Below are 16,818 nucleotides of genomic sequence, written 5' to 3'. Positions count from 1 at the left end.
ACGAATCAAGCCCTGCACTCAATACACAATGCAAGAGCTCCCTCTCCCTGCCTCCTCGAAGACCTAAAACGGGATATATGACCACATCCACCATTCTGGCGAGATGATACAAGTTCCCACCTTGCTCTTTGCCTTCCTTCCCTAGTTTTTGATGACGGGGCTGTCGTGGTCACATAAAAATAAACTTCGCTGAGATTTGGTCAAGCTTTGACTCAACTATCCGAATAAAGTTACAGTCCTGAACCGAACACACCCACATCTCCCCAGCCAGCCAGGTTATGGGGTGAGCTCCCACAGGACACCACCACGCTGGTTCCAGCACAACTTCTCGGAGCCGTACCCTGCCTAAGCTTTGCTACCTTGCCCGCCGCAGCTCCAGCTCAGCACATCTCTACCCACAGCCAACTATTCCCACGTGGTACAACGCGATTTTGTTCCCCTCGTCCCAGCCCAGCAAGATCACCTGAACCTCTTTTCCTCCACACACGGAACTTCTGCTGTACGCTTCCAACAACAGAAAGGAAGCGGGAGGGCAAGTATCCACTAACTTCGAAACATCTTTCTTACTAGGAGATCAAAGAAAGGCCAAAGAAAAGCTTTGTGTAGACCGCAACTGCTTTTAGTGGAAAATACACACTTAAATGCTTTTAAAAAGCAATCGGATAGCTCAAGTCAAAGCACTACAATAGAAAGCAGGATGTTTCTATTTAATACCTGGAAGTATGCTAAAATGGTTCTGAAGAACACAATGAACACACACCGCCTCCTTCTCCAAAAAGCATACAGGGGGGGCAGAAGTTGGATGTAACAATGATGTTAAAGTAGGGATAATAAAAAAGATGGGCCTAAAGTGGACGGTTTTTTGCACAAAAAGCACACCAAGTACAACAGCTAGAGTAAACTTTATCTCTACTGACTCCTAGGAGCTCACGTATTACAGTATTAAAAATCTGGACTGTACCTGGCAAAGTATGTCAGGTGTTGAGTAAAGCATCTGCTTCCTTTAGTACACTGATCCTGAAGTACAGCAGCTATTATAAATTTATTCACCTGTTAAGACTCATGGACATCGGGGTGGGGGGCAGAATTGATTTGACCTCTATTCCTCCTCCTCTTCCATCCCTCGCTTCCACTTCATTTAATTTACAGACTCTTTCAGTTTATCCAGTAGAATACGGGGGAGTGCGGACCCAACAGAAAAGCAGTTATTTATCCATTGTATAAGTCTAGATTAAAAACTGTCAGCTGTCAATTTTATGTTTTAAAAATGAAGTCAAATCAATATACTGCACACCACAGTACAGACTCATTCCTTATCTCCAAAACACGGATGGAAAATACAAAGCAACATCAGTTTTTCTACTGTTTGTTACTCAACTTCTGCAGGAACAATACGTGATGTAAGGCATACACATACCTTGTGCTTAGTCCTGCGCTTCTCAGTTCAACATACAAGCTATGTGAATTGTTTCCATACCTAATGGCTGCAAACTCAGCCCCTAAAAAGCCTCTGCTTTAGAGGCTTTTGTCATACATTCAGAGCCACTGCTCTAAATGTATGACAAAAGATGCCTTTTTCAAAGAGGTGTTAAGTTTTAATCTCGAGAATATATCACAATTAGAAGACATCAAGGCTTAAATAATTCCAGTTATTTAAATCAAAAGTACACCTCTGATAGAAGAGTTCAGTGAGTTGCAAAAGTTACTTATTTTTCTTTCCCCTTCAGCGTTACTTGGATAACAGTAACTCAGGGAAATTTTTTTTGCTGTCCATGTGCAAGCAGCAAGCCCATAATTACTTGTTTTACATAGGTTACTATGCTTCGCAGCTTTCACTAACTTGAATAAGGATTTCAAAATTAAAAACTCAAAAATATAAAGCTAGAGAGAAAACAGGCCATAAAACAAGAAACAAAATATTGCCAGATGAATTGGTTTATTTTTCATTACCTTGTAGCTCCCAGAAAATTTTCAGTAACAGATCAACCTAGTTGTTTTAAAAGGCAGACATGGTAAGTGTAACACTGAGTACATGACAGACCTCACGAAGATGGGTCTAAAACACGTTTTAGAACATAGTAAATACACATTCTCATTGTGTAATTACCTTTCACAATAACAGAAAAGTTAACAAATTAATTTTAAGTAGAACAAACCAGGAGAATTTGAAGTTTTGCATGCCAGAAGTTTTGCATGTCATTTCCTCCAGAATATTTGAATGAAAAGTAGTTTTTATAATCTTATCCCTTTTATACAAGAAGGGCTTCCAAGAAAAGCCAAGTGATCTGTCTATGACCAGCATTTCCTTTAAATCAACCTTCAGTCTCTTGTTCCCAGACTCATCTGTAGGACATACTTCCACTTTAAGCTAAAAGGTGAAGGTTTTATTTTTTTTTTTTTTTTTTTTTTTGGTATGTCAGCACTCCCAGCATCTGAAATATTCTGTATTCCTTCAACTTAAAGCATAATGAATAATTCTAAACAGAAAGAGAACCTCCCACATACTCCTCCCAAGAGCGGAGAAGTTGCACCAGAAGTTTACTTCCATCTACTGCACTCCCCGGACAAATTAAAATCCTGATGTTCTCCACAGCAGCTGCAAGCGAGGATTAAACCTTACAGGAACAGCAATATGAACACGCATGGAAGTTAGCGGGCACATGGTTATCTCGTACCAGCTATCGCAACTGAAGAGGGAATTCTGTGTAGGTTTTGAATTTGTAACCTACTAACAAACAACTTTTATACTCCCTTACTATCAAGCCTCTTTGCCATGATGCTCTCAAGGGGTTGAAAGGGGAAGAGCTCTTTAATTCCAGTGTAACAGATGACTGGCTGGATCTAAATAGGAGATAGTCATGTCAGAAAAAACCCGAAAGCATTAGAAAACTTTAAATAACATCTCTCTTATAGCATAAACCATGGAGGCATTAAATTCCAACTGCAAAACAATTATATTGTTTCCTGAGACCCAAAATTTGTACAAATTGCTTCTAAACAGCATTACAAATATCACTCAGGACACTGCCAGCTTACTTTTCCAGAAATTTCAATTCATCATTATCTCATCATTTCAGGGAGCAGAAAGTCAGCTCATGTCTTACTACAGAGCCTCACCTATCTTCTTAAAAGAAGGAAATCTATAGTTTTTGCATTCCTATTTAGAGTAAGCCTTTCCAAAAAAAAGGATTGCAGAAGTTTCCTTTTTTTTTTTTTCCCGGGCAACAAAAGCCATACTTGCAAAATTTTTACTCTTTAAGCTAGTACCTATTTGATATATTAGTTCAGATGTAAACTTCTAAAACATGGATTTCAAGTTGTTGTAGATTTAGTAATGCAGATTTCATCATTGTCCTGCTTCAAAATAGCACTGGAAACCTCAATAAGCAGCATCGGTTTGTCTGCTAAAAATCACTTGTTTACAGCATAGTCTCTTGGCACATTCTGACTGGAATATTGTAATGTCTGTCATCTTCAGTTATGAGAGTCACCACAGGCCAGTCCTCCTCCGGTTCATTGGGATAAAGTGTGATGAATTCATCAGTACTGTATTTATACAATCGATACACTTGGATGGTATACTGCAGAGCATAAGCGAGGAGGAACATTTCCACCTACATTGGAAAAAAGCAGAAATACAACATGTAAAATTAAACATACCTTTTACAAGATATTTCTCATAAAAATACTAAACTAATACCTATCAGATGTAATTTTTCAAAGAAAAAATATGCAGAAAAGTAAATGAGAATGCATATACATGAGCATCTCCAGTTCAGCGTCTCAATCATTCAAGCCATTCTTAACTTGCTACTCAAACACCTCTAAGATACCATGCCTTCAACATGGAGCTCTTCAGACCCAACAATGGCATAGTAGGATATTAGTCCTAAAGAAAAGCTACTTTATTCAGAGAATCCCACTTCCCTACTGCCACAAACAGGTAGGAAAGACGTTCTCTCACATCAGTATTCATCCCATTAAGTCACTAAACCCAACAAGAACAGGTTTCAGGCACTGATCCTTTCTCTCTTAAAGGATACTCTGAACTCCCTGGCCAAGTAAGAAGCAGACTGAAAGCCCTTACAAAGGCTGTTGATACCAGACAGAATTCAGAGAAAGAAGCTGGAAAGTCTCTTGTCTACTACAGTGGCAAGCATATCCTGTTCTAAATAACAATCTACAAAGAATATTACCAAAATAAATAAATCCAGTCAGCACAAAAATATACAACATTACTTATTGGCTAAACTAGCCAGCAAAAAAGTCACCACTTGAAACGAAAAAGTCCCAAACAGGGAAATAACACTGTAAAAACAATCTCTCCTTACTTGTTCAAGGCCTCCGCTGTGACCAATATGATTCAAGTGATTATGCATTAACTGACAAGGGTTGCTAGATGTATCCCGTGCAAACAGTAACCATGAGAAGACAGGAACTCTCCTTCCATTTTTATCATCATTGTATAATTCAATGGCAGTGTTAAGCATCAAAAATTTCAGTGCTTCATAGAGACTATACTCCTCCTCTTCATTTTTAAACAATTTATCACAAGCTTCTTGTTTCTCAATAGGACCCTTGATTTCACTTATATTCTTCCACTACAAAAAAAAAAAGACACCACCACACACAACATGTATCAATAGCCCTCACCATGCAAGACCTGCAAAAAACCACTTGTGAATTGCCAGATGCACAGCACAGGCACTCAGAATTTAATTTATGAAGGGATTTGTGCCCTTTTAAATACACTCAGGAACGTTTCCACAGCTGTAGTCCTATCAAGGTCAAGTTGAGTTAAATTAGTCCTTAAGCAAAGCAAAAGAAGGGGATGTTGGAAACTGTTGCAAGGTGGCAAAAAAAATATTGTCATGGGACAGTAAGCAATAAGATAATAACCTGTTTGTTTACTGTATCATAAATCCTACATCCTTCATATTCTTTACATTTCAGTTACTCAGAATGCATATTTCATTCCTGCCCTCAGAAACTGCATGAATGCAGCCTTTAAAGTATTCTTAAAAGCCTTCAAGAAAGAGAATATGCATACACGGTAAGACAGGAACAACTGAAGAGTTTTTAAATAGGTTCCAGAGTTTCAAGGAGGAGGAAGATGGAGCTAGGTAATATACTACGACACCAAAAGGGCACATTTTCCTGTTACATTAACCCAGAATAAAAACATATAAATGTGGAAGAAAAACTACTCTTTTGAATTTACTTCAGTATTATTCTGGGTTGGGTTTTTTTTTTTTTTCTTTCCATGACCTGTCCAAGGTAGCAACAGCATTTATCCATCGTATACATCATTTCTTCAAATAAATACAAGAAATAACAGAGGCAAAATGTTACTCCGTTACATTAATTTCTTCACTGAAACCTGTCTAACTAATAGTTTTCTGCAGAGCTCAAAAATTAATTCCAACATCGGGCTAATGGAAGCAGTGGAAGACCAGAAAACTCCCACAGATCTGAACAGACGTTCTTTTCTTGGATTTGTTTTGGGGTTTTTTTGGGGGGGGGGGGGGGTTTGCAGTATACGTACAGACTTTTTTCACTAGTGAAAGCATCCTTATGCTAAATTCACCACATTCAAAATTCTTTGTCATTTTTCTTATTTGCAAGTGACCAAGAATAAACAAATACTTTTCTAACCTTCTTCCTTAGAAGTATTAAATATTCTTTAATTTCATCACTTATTTCCCCCATCTTCCTGCCCAGTTTCTGCTTTAGCTGCCACTGCTTGATCCAGTCATATTTGCTCAGCAAGTTTTCAGGAAGCTGGAAGTTGAGAGAAGAAACAGCAGCTTAAGTCAAAAACCTTGAAAGGAAAAGCGACCAACTTGCATGTTATTATTTTATCTATTTATTTAAGATTTTGCACCTTAAAACGATCCCTCCTATGTTCTTCTGAACAGATGTCGTACTAAGATGACCACAACTGAACACAACTGGCTCTTTATAATACTTGCTGGATAACAGTTGGAATAGTGGTCTATTACTAGATCTAACCAATACGTAAGCACTGGAAAAATTAATCACTCTAAGTTACTCATGGCTTTTCTTTATTTTTTTTTTAATTTTTTTTTTTTTTTTTTAATTAAAAAACCCTCCAGCACCAGGTGACAGTGACTACGTTTAAGAGTGTCCCTGAACCAGGAGAAGGTTAAAGATGACATGACATCCACCAGATAATCCAGAAGTCTTCGTAGAGTGCAAACTACTTAGTCCAGAACACACAAACTGTGTTTTCTTTTCAGGGTACATAATTAAAACACTATGGGACTGGTTTTCTGATAAAGAGGAAAGCAGCCTGGGGATTAGTTGATGCATCAGATCATACTTTAGCCTCAGAACTGCCTCTTTTACTGCTCGCATGCTACACCTGCTCAGGTAAGAGCTTTTACACTTCTCTTGAAGGACATCCTGGCAGTTGCATGCCTATTTTTTTACCCTCATTTATTAACTTATTTTACTGCTAGAACTGGAAGAGCAACCTTGTGTCTCACAATGAATTAAATATTTGGCTAGAGCAGCACGTATGCCATTAGCAGCCAGTTTACATTTTATCAAATTAGTAGTATGTCCTCTTCAATGGCAACCAAGTATTTGTCAGATATACACAGACCTTCCCCCATCCCTGCCCGGTATCCTATGCTAATTGGACATATAGAACTAAATAATCAGAGATTACATTCCAGCAACTTCTACAATTAGAAATGCACACGTAAACACTGTTTTCAATGAAAAACAAGACAAAACAAAAAAACCCAAAAACTTTTCTTAAAGTTGTACTGCTAGCTGTCGCCACACATATTTCTCTTACCTGCCCTCTGCTTTGATGCATTAACAATTTATCATTTCAATCAGTTCATTTTATAGATGTACACCTTTTTCCAAAAAATGTTAATTACCATATGACACATTTTCCTCTACAAATCAGTAGGAAAAAATAGGTGAACATCATGAAAAACTGCAAAGTATGTAATTTTTAAAAGTTTGCATGTTCTTTAAAGGAGCACTGGGAAAGTATCTTCTATAGTCTGATAATGTGACGATGGTTGTCAGCTGGGAGAATTTTTTTTTATAAAATGGAAAACTTTTAAAAAAGTACTGGTGCAGTAAGAAACTTTTCACAGAGATATTTTTATCAGCAATTACAAAAACATATCAGCAGACGTTTACTTAATGATAGCGACCACAATGATAAATTTTAAGATCACCTCTGAAGTTATACAAAAAGGTAGTAAGAGCAGTGTGATTCTACCTGGACTGCTAGCCTAAAACACAGACTCTGCATCAGACATTCATCATTTACACTTCCAGCAGCAACCTGGACAACTGGAACCTTACTTCCCTGAAGTGGGCCACTTTTGTATAGGCAGCTTCTTACATGTTTCTTCCATGTTCACTGATATCACCAAATGGACTTTGTTGACGCAAGACAATTTCTGGAATATATTTCTTCTACTCTTAGTAGGACACCTTGCTTTGCTTATCCATCAGTGCCCCATAAGAACTGTTCTTCATCTCAGGTTGGAGTTGTTCTTACACTTATTTTAAGTAACATTTAAGACACAAGGAATACACACATTCTGAAAAGCCTGCAGCACCCAATTTGTTAATCCACGTTCTAGAGAAACCATATATGGCACACAAGAATACATATGATAATTTTGAAAAGCTGGTGGTTTTTTCCAAGTGTGCTTAGAATAAGCTGTCTATATTTTTTGTTACTACCAGCTGTCCTGTGGGAAACCTCTTGCTGCCATATTACATGCAGTTAAGAAGAAACCAAGAGGGCAAGATGAAGACAGACAAGTTACATTACAGTCAGCAGTATAGTACCATACATTACAAACTGGAAATTAAGGGGACCTGGACTCAGTTGCAAGTTGAAAGAATCACTGTAAACCTACAACAAAACTGAACACTACCACTTCTCAATTCAAGGGATATTGCAAAGTGAGCATATATAGTAAAATACAGAAATGAGATCATAAAATTATCAAATAGGTTAGAACCAACATTCCTTTACTGTCAGAAGATCAGAGTCTGACACCTACCATAGTAAAATCCTCACTCTGCAGCCAGCTTGGTAACTGGCTAGCTTGGCTTAGTGCCTGGAAAAGAGTTGCTCTGAGAGCACAATAGTTGTCACCTCGTACTCTCCTTATAGATGCAAACTTCTGAGCAACTGCTTCATATCCCTAGAAAAACACAAAATCCAAATAACATGAAAGCGTTAATAAAACATTTTAAGGTCATGCACTGGTATCATAAGAGATACTAGAATATTAGTATCCAAATGCTAATGCTATTAAAAAAAAAAAAGGGGGGGGGGGTTGATCCACTATCCCATTTTGGAAGTTCAAATGCTTTTGTCACAAATTATGCTTTGAAAAAAAACTTCCTTTAGTTCTGCTGAATAACAAACAAGAAACCAAAGAAAACTAAGTAGATAATTGGTTGTGGTGTTTATTTGATGACAGCGCAGAAATATCATTGAAATGTGGGTAGCTAACCTACTTAAGTTTAAAAAAAAACCCAACATATACACACAAGACTATAAATCTAAAAATGTATCATGCTTACAAGAGGTTTCAGCAATAGTTCATTCCATTTACCCAATATGCGTCACATGTAGTTTGTTTTTGCCTCAGGGAAAATTTGCGTTTACACTGAAATATCTTGACACATGCCTCAGCACATTTGTCCCCTCCCTGCTGTTCCCATACATACGCTTTTAGCAGAAGCAGCAGTGTTGAAATATAACTTCCGAAACTCAGTATGTCTCTTCAGCTAACCTAGCAAGAGCCAATGCCCTGTGCATCTGTATTTGTCTTACTAATCTCTTGAAGGTGACACATGGATCTTTCGATTTATAGAAAGTATTTTTTAGGTTTACTCATACATACCACTAAATTTTCAAATTGTGCTGAAACACCAAAACAACAAAAAACCCCCAACCAACCTTATGCTTTATTTTCTACCATTGTAGCTCAAGATAAATATAAGAAAACTAGTCCAAAACCTACAAAAAATAAGAATTCAGGAAAAATTTAAGAAAAACTGAGCCTACCCATTAAAGCTCCCCATCTTAAAAATCATGCAATTCACCAACTTCAGTTATTTGCCTTCTGCCAAAAAGTTTGATTATCTGCTCTGCCATTTCAACAGCCCACAGAAATTACCATTTTATGGTAATAAATCAAATTTAAAACTTGAATTGAAAACAGTAATGAAGAACAGTATTAATCAAAACCCTACACTATGAACAAGTGGCCTTACTAAAAAACACATTTTGAACGAGGACAAACAAAACCACTTTCCAGTTATCAGCCACTTCTAAGATCAGACACTGGGAAACATTGCTATTGCATTTCCTGTTTTAAAGACTGTTCCCATAGGAAATCACCTACTAAACATACAAATGAAAACAAAAAGCCCAACAAAATTCGACAAAATTCGATACTTTTCTCATCCTTTTTGCTACTGGTGTATTTCCTCTCCATTCTTTTGTGCAGTACTCCATGATGTCCATTTCAGGTGAAACACTTAGTTTATATTCTGTCAAAATAGAATATGTAACATTATAAGGACCACTGTGAAACAGAACAACATAGAAAAAGCACTGGATTTCTAAATACACTCCATTACTTTAAAATAACATTGGTGCCAAACCAGACTGGCAACGCAACCTATAGCTACTAAGTAATTACTAGTATGGGAGACAAAAAAACTGCAGCTTGCTCTGAAAATGACAAGTGAACAAAAATAATGATGTAGTCCAACAAAATAAAGAACACTCTGCTCCTCTCTTCTGGAAAATATTAATTGGCAAAGAGTAGAAATTAGTAAAGTACTTTTCATTTTCTTAGCAATCAGAAAAATATTTGACCAAAGTTTCTCTTCTTCTTTCAGCAGCCAGGCAATAAGGGAGAAAGATAATAGATCTTTCTGAATAAGCCAGGAAAAAATGGTAGAAAGAAGAAATACAGTTTTCTCTTGGAATCCCAACAGCCTTCATTCCAAAACAGATAGCACTAAGGTTATCAAGGGATCCCAGCAACAGATGCTGCTATAATGACTATAAATCAGTAATTTTCAAGCCAACACTCATAACATAGGTTATATGACTGCTTTCCAAAGGATTCACATTCTCCTGTAAAGTAACTATAGAAACATGGAGGAAAAAATATATTAAGAGCAACTAGTTTTATGTAAAATTGATCTTTTTGAGAATTAAACCGCACAACGTACTCAGTCATGATACATAACTTCTATTGCACACAGAGACATCTGTGCACAAAAGTCCTTGGAAGCAAGGGTGTCAAATCATCACAAATTAAGTGCTACAATGAATTGTAATATTGTACTTAAAATGCCAAAAAAAGTTCAAATGTACCTGAAGAGCTTGTCTCACAAAGTAGTACTTTCTCTCTCTCGATTTCTTCTGCATCACGATACATGTCCTCCTCACTGCAATAAAAATCAACACATACTTCATGTAACAGCACAAATCTTGTAGACATTTACCTTTTCCCCTGTTTACAACTACAGGCAAGTACTTAAGTCTTTCTCCAAGTATTTTTTTGACTCCATTTGCTTTTCATCTTACACATTTTCATAAAACCAACAGGAGTTCTCAATAAAAAAAAGTTTTAAAAAAAACCTCTCAACTCTTCCCCTCTCCTATCTATGACACCTACACACTGGTAATGAATCACTGCCTGAATTTCTCTTCTTCTGGGTGTATGGAGACTACAGAGTACTAAAGTCGCTTTGCATTTGTGAATTTTACAGTATGAATTCGCAAAAGACACAAGCAAAAATGCTTTATTTGCTGAGTATATGAATACTGCAACCTATGCACGCGACTAAGAATGCATTACTTGCCAGAGCTTTATATCTACGCTCTACTGGGGCTAAGCAAGCTGCCTAGTAATGAGCAGAATATCATGATGAAAAGTAGCCAGCTATCTGCTGCTGGTTTGAATGTTACGAACTCAAAGAAAACAAAATTCTAAGCGTGCTCCAAACTGCAGCCTACAGACTAACTGAAATCCAGATAAACATTTCTTCCTCAAATAATACAGGCTTTTTAGTCAGGATACACTGTCTTAAGAGTCAAATGTCCCCATCTGAGCCTATACACAGACATTCTGAACTCAAGCTATGACCATGAGGGAGGAAATGATGGCCTAAAAGGATATTGTTTCTATGCATAGCCTAGCATTATCACGAAGAGATCTCAAAGCGAGGGTGTGAACATTACTGTTGAGAATGGAGGTCCATACAGCGTTCAGAAACAGACAGTAAATTGCACACTCCTTTAAATGTGATTGAGTGGCATTTGTCATATAATTACATCTAGCAAATAAACTTTAAAAATCAGTTTCACAGCTAAAATACTTCAAAAAAACCCATACACCACCAAACATATTAGTAAATCATATAGGCTTACCATTAAAAGAAGGTTACATTGAAAGTTTGTATTTTGAAGAAATTACATGTGCAGAAAAAAAACCACGTAAGGTTACTATTCATTGCCCACTACTATTAGTAGCTTCTAATCTATTACTCAAAAACCCCCAAACCACAGTGTGCTTGCAAAAGATCAGGAAGAAATTAAGGCAGTGACCCTGCCCCACCTTACGCTACTAAGAGAGGACAAGCAGTTAGGAAGACTGCAAGAAAGGGTTTAATGTTGCCAGCTGGTAGTTAGATTACTCTCATTAAAGCTGAAAGAATACACCGGTAAATTGTGGCTCTGTATTTCTTTTTCTTTATATCAAAACCAGCTTACTTTAAAAAAGTAACATTTCTAACCCATTTGCATATATTTCTCTTGAGAACAAAAAATAATTTAGTATAAAGACAAATATAGGTTAATACCAGGAAACTGTCATCTACTATGCAGTCATATGAAACTACAGTTTAGTTTTTACTCAAGTTTCAAACCTTTAACTTTCAAACTGGCTTTCCTGAGTGCTCAAGTAGCTGCCTGAAATCTGATTCATAACAATACCAAATAATTCTTAATTAAAAGAGAAATAATAGATGCAGTAGATATTAAACACAGTAGTCTATTTATGGATTACTACCTGCTGAGGAGAAAAATCACAGAAATACTTATCCCAAGTCCTTATCCTTGTTACAGCGTGGCACTGGACAAACCCTAATTTCCATGCATAATCTTATTTTTCAGCAGAGATTAAGGTCCATTAAGGTTTGTGAAGAGTTTCAAGAATACTTAATAACCTTGAAAATACTATGAAAAAAAAACCCCAAAACCTCAGTATCTGACAGCAGCAATCTCCAGCCTAGCTCATCTACAAGTTAAGTATTCAAAATATAAAGCAACAGCCTCCCCTCTGAGCGTGAACAAACCTGCTTCAGCAAGCGATCCCATGGGAGGTGGTGGGGCAGGGGGATGCGATACTTTGGGATACATCCTCAAATACATTTCAGTTATAATGCACAAAGAGAGAAAGTGCTCAACTTAGTAAACTAGTGAGGTTGCTGAAAAAAGAGAGTTGGTGTAGAGTAAGCAGCGTCATGTTCCTTCTGCAGATATTACCCCACCTTCTTTCTGGGAGTTGACAAAATAGAACCAATAGATTCAGAACCTGACAGATTAGCATCCAGGGTAAACAAAGTACTGCAATTTAACTGAGTTGTTCTGAAATCAAGGTAGCCAAGAGGTGCAATCCATCTGCACAGGCACTCTCATTTGAAAGTTGAAAGTGCATCTTAATACTGTTCTAGCATAGCAACTGTTAAGTAAATCTGTGGAAACAAGAATGTGGAAACTAAAGCCTTTCCCCATTAATCTTCACATTAATATTTGACAATAGAGTGTAAATAAAATAACAGATGGAAAAGAATAATTAAATTTATGCACAAAAGAAAAAATAAAATAGTGCATAGTGTTGTGTGTAAACACTTAAATTGTTGAACTAGTAAATCAGATTCTCATGAACCAAAGACATGAAGGAAAAAAAAAAAACCAAAACAGGATGTCAGATTTTAAGAGTATCCCAGGCCTGCATTTTAAAAACAAACAAAAAAAATCCCACCCTTCCAAAAAACCTAAACCCCAACAAGTTAAGACGACAGCAAGCAAAACTAAGCCGGAAAGAAGGGAAAGGACTATGGGCAAAAATATAAATAGATTTATACCAATAGATTTGCAAGACTAGAACTCCTGGTATTGAAGATACCATATGAAAGCAAAAACAATGCTGAAAGTCTTCCGTTTATTATCATGAAGGGATGAATACTTAATTTTTTTTATGTCAGACTAAACTTATTGCTATTAATAGTTCATGTAAGGGCATATTAGATCAAATAGAATTAGTATGCCAAATAGCAGCTAATTTAAAAATTCAGGATAAAGATCCTTAGGTACCACACTCTTCCCAACATACAAAACTCATAAATATGTATTAAGCGTATCTGTGTATTAATATTAAATGTACGTTAATATTAAAAAAAACTCATTAACATATTAGATTGTGCCAGTGCTTATTTAATTAAATTACAGAGTAATTTAAGCACGAAATAGGGTTTTTAAAGCATTCTTGAAAACACGTACTTATTTTTAGTGACTTTTTCACTAAGTCAGCACTTATTGTAGATTTTGGATGTCATCCAAAACAGTCCACTGGCTACCTATAGAAAGAGGATTAATTAGAAATCACTTTCTTCTCTTACTTCATTAATGTATTCTTCAACCACATAAAGCCACTCTCAATGGGCATTAATTTTGTTTTCAGAAGTTTCGAATATCTTTTTTTAAAACCTTCGTATTTTTTTTCTTCCTCCAGATCCCAAATATTCTTGTAAAGACTTCTACTCTCAAATCTGAATCGCACAACTGAATTTTTACATCAGCCTGTAGCAGGAGGTTTAGAAAAAACAGACAAACAAAAAGCTGAAGTGTTAGGATTAAAAAAAGCCTTTGTCAGCACTGCACCTACCAAAGTGTTCACAAGGTTAAAACCAAGCTACCAGAGTACCTGCCTTCAATTCTTGGTTTCCCATGCTCTGCATCCTACCCTTAAGAGCTTAATGTTGCATCAGTCATTCCCTTAGATGGGGAAAGACAACCACTAATGAACTATAAAAATACACCATTTATCTAAAGGGCGAAGGTGGCCTTCAAAGTTTAAGATTTGACATTTAGACCTATTTCACTAAGACACCAACATATATGAAATTACACCAAGAAATTCAATTTGTCAAACTGAAAGTATCCCTCCCTTTCTATAGAAAAGTTGTTACTATATTAAAAAAAAAAAAAAATCCTCACCTGTCCTCAGATGACTCCATTGCTGAACAACTACTAGACACAGGTAGATATAGTTTACAATTTCTAGAGGCATCCTGATCTGTCACAAGTGATTTAATCATATCCGTCTTCTCAGGTCTCCCAGTACTGCTGTATACGTAGTCTCTTCTTATTTCCGATGCAGATTGCTCTTTCTGGTCAGTAGCTGCGCTTGCTGCACCAAGTTCATTAGAAGGAACACCAACTTCCTTTTCGTGCTTCATCAACTGTATGGCAACGCTCTCTTTTTTCTGTGTCTGTTCTGCACCTGCAGAAAGGCTGGCTGGTTCTGTCATCCACCCTTGAAAATTATCCTGGCTTTGAAGAATGGAGAAATATATGAAGAGTATCTCCCATGGAAGACAAAAAAACCACTGTTTTAAGAAAATTACAATACGTCAATAGTTATGTTGTTATATTCTGAGGATTCAGAGGGCACTTAACTTATTCAAAAGCAGGAACAAAATCCAGAATAGTTTCGTAAGACAACACAGCACCCAAGCTATTTTCACTCATCTCCCTGGCAAGCCAATTTCGTTTCTTACTGAGGCTAATCTGTGCCAGTTCCTCAAACACAACCCGCACAAGAATTAGCGCCCTGACCGAACGCTTGCTCTTCTCAAGGGGCATTATCACCTAAAAAAACGAGGATTAGCAGAAAACCCAACAAACCAAGTATCAGTCCTGCAAGAGAAGCAGTTTTACAAACTCACCTGGCGCTCCATAAAACTTTACACCGCGTGAGGACTATCGCTTAATGGAAAACCCACAATCTTTGTTCCTTCCAATACGATTTCTAGGTTACGATGAGACAAGACCTTCCGCGACACATTCTAGTAAGCTGTCCAAGGGCTTAGGATGTGCCTCAGGGATATTTACCTTAAACTGATGCACACCCCACCCCCCGCCCCCAAATCACGGGTTGCTTTGCAGCTGCCGCATTCGTGCTCTGGACAATTCCGCTTTCCACCCTCAGGTTAAAGCCTCCCCACAGAGCCCTTCTCGCCCAGAAATCACCCTCCCTTCCCACTCGAGCCCTGCCGTACCGAGCCGCCCCACTGGACCAGCGCCGCCCGCCTCCTCCCCGCCGCTCCCAGCCCCGCTCCCCAGGGACGGACGGACGGCCCAGGGCTCCGTGCAGCACGACCGCCAGCCGTACCCACACGGCGCAGGGCAGCCGAGGCCTACACTCACCTTGCCGGCATCCTCCGTCCCGCCGGACCCCCGGCAGCAACCGCGCCCGGCCGAGCGCAGGAGGCGGAGGAGGCCGCCTCCTCCCTCCCCGCCCGCCGCTCGCCGCTCATGCTCGGCGGGCCGCCCTTTCACCGCCCACCAGGGGCCGCGGCTACAACGGCGGACGGCAGGCGCCGGGCTCCGCCATCGCCGCGGCCCCGGGCCCTTCTGCGGCTCCCCCGGCGCTTCCGCCTCGCCGGCATCACGCCGGAAATTGCGTCGGTACGTACGCGCAGCGGCAGGCGACGGCCTTCCGCGCATGCGCCGGAGGGGGGGGGCGTGTAAAAAATATTGCCCCGCCGCCGTCCCTAAGGGTGTGGGCCTGCTTGGCGCGGAGGGGAGGGGGGCGATACCAATGCCGGGCGGAGGGGGGGGGGGGGAGGAGAGGCACGTGACCCCTGAGCCCGCAGCGGGCTTTCCCCGCTCCCCCCCCCGCGCCCGGCCGCGGTCGCCCTGGCGGGCGGGCGTCGGGGCGCGATCGTCGCCGGGGCGGCTGAGGGGAGCGGCGGCTTCGTGAGGGGGCGATGGCGGGAACGTCACCTGCGGGGCCGGAGGGAGCCTCCGCTGGGATCATCCGGCCCGGGCAGGGAAGGGTTGTGTTTGGTTTGTGCCTCGGGGTTTGTGCCCCGGGTTTCTCCTTTTTTTTGTGCGGGTAAAGCAGCGAGCTTCCAGTCAAGTGCCAAATCAGTACTTGAATTCACGTGAAATAAAAGGAGTTCACTGAAAACCCCCAACCCAACTGAGAAGAAGGTTCTGAGAAGCCAGAACCTCCCAGAGGAGAGGGGGGGAAACAATAGCGTTGCTTTTCAGTTGTCAGATGCCCCGTACTTGTGAGGAAGCCCAGTGCTGTGAGGATGCATGTGTACCTGACAGCCATCATCGTATGGAGCGTGTCTGAGGCTGGAAATCTCTCTTCCAGGAGCAAAAAATGCGTCACCAAGTTCTGAGGCACCTTCATTAAACTCCAGACAGGATAGAAACGCGCACACAGAGTAAATGATAAACCTTTCAAAACTACATGCTACTCGGAGTTAAGCACACCCAATGCTATTAGAATACTGAGAACATTGAGAAGGAGGAAAGCTGTCTTGTGGTAGAAAAAAGGCCACTGAAGCCTAAGCATTTTGGAGGGTGTTCACTTTGAAATTGAGCCTGAAAATGGAAAAGTATTGGTCTTCTTTCTGGAACTTCCCTTATAAAAATACACTTTCTCTAAGTAATGCGAGTGATGCTAAGGCTGGGGGGGGAAA

The 16,818-nt window shown here is 39.4% G+C and overlaps 1 protein-coding gene across 4 annotated transcripts; it reads right to left on the bottom strand.

The window, feature by feature from the left end:
* Positions 1–1,919: 1,919 nt before the first annotated feature.
* OTULIN (OTU deubiquitinase with linear linkage specificity) lies at positions 1,920–15,837 on the bottom strand. Of its 4 annotated transcripts, none has more exons than XM_030042047.2 (8): positions 15,530–15,837; positions 14,318–14,649; positions 10,409–10,482; positions 9,476–9,570; positions 8,067–8,210; positions 5,656–5,781; positions 4,332–4,601; positions 1,920–3,614 (listed from the first exon to the last, which is right to left on the bottom strand). In XM_030042047.2, the coding sequence occupies exons 1-8, from the start codon at positions 15,827–15,829 to the stop codon at positions 3,420–3,422; spliced, it is 1,536 nt and encodes a 511-aa protein (XP_029897907.2). In that variant the 5' UTR covers positions 15,830–15,837; the 3' UTR covers positions 1,920–3,419. The 4 variants fall into 4 exon arrangements, with proteins under 4 accessions (XP_029897907.2, XP_029897906.1, XP_040974300.1 ...); XM_030042046.1 differs by having other exon boundaries at positions 14,318–14,653; positions 15,530–15,768; XM_041118366.1 differs by lacking the exon at positions 15,530–15,837 and adding an exon at positions 14,784–15,316 and having other exon boundaries at positions 14,318–14,653.
* Positions 15,838–16,818: the final 981 nt, after the last annotated feature.

The sequence above is a fragment of the Aquila chrysaetos genome, chromosome 18, assembly GCF_900496995.4.
Source record: "Aquila chrysaetos chrysaetos chromosome 18, bAquChr1.4, whole genome shotgun sequence".
NCBI lineage: Eukaryota > Metazoa > Chordata > Aves > Accipitriformes > Accipitridae > Aquila > Aquila chrysaetos.
The sequence above is the reverse complement of the archived record's forward strand: the minus strand, read 5'-3'. Positions and strand labels throughout refer to the sequence as shown.

What these genes read in the sequence shown, in the direction of transcription:
- OTULIN (XM_030042047.2), bottom strand. Translation starts at nt 15,829, where the DNA reads ATGCGCGGAAGGCCGTCGCCTGCCGCTGCGCGTACGTACCGACGCAAT. An exon ending in GGACGGAGGATGCCGGCAAG is followed by an intron (nt 14,650 to 15,529) that starts GTGAGTGTAGGC and finishes CTTCAAAGCCAG; the next exon opens with GATAATTTTCAAGGGTGGAT. An exon ending in AGAGTGAGGATTTTACTATG is followed by an intron (nt 5,782 to 8,066) that starts GTAGGTGTCAGA and finishes CTCAACTTCCAG; the next exon opens with CTTCCTGAAAACTTGCTGAG.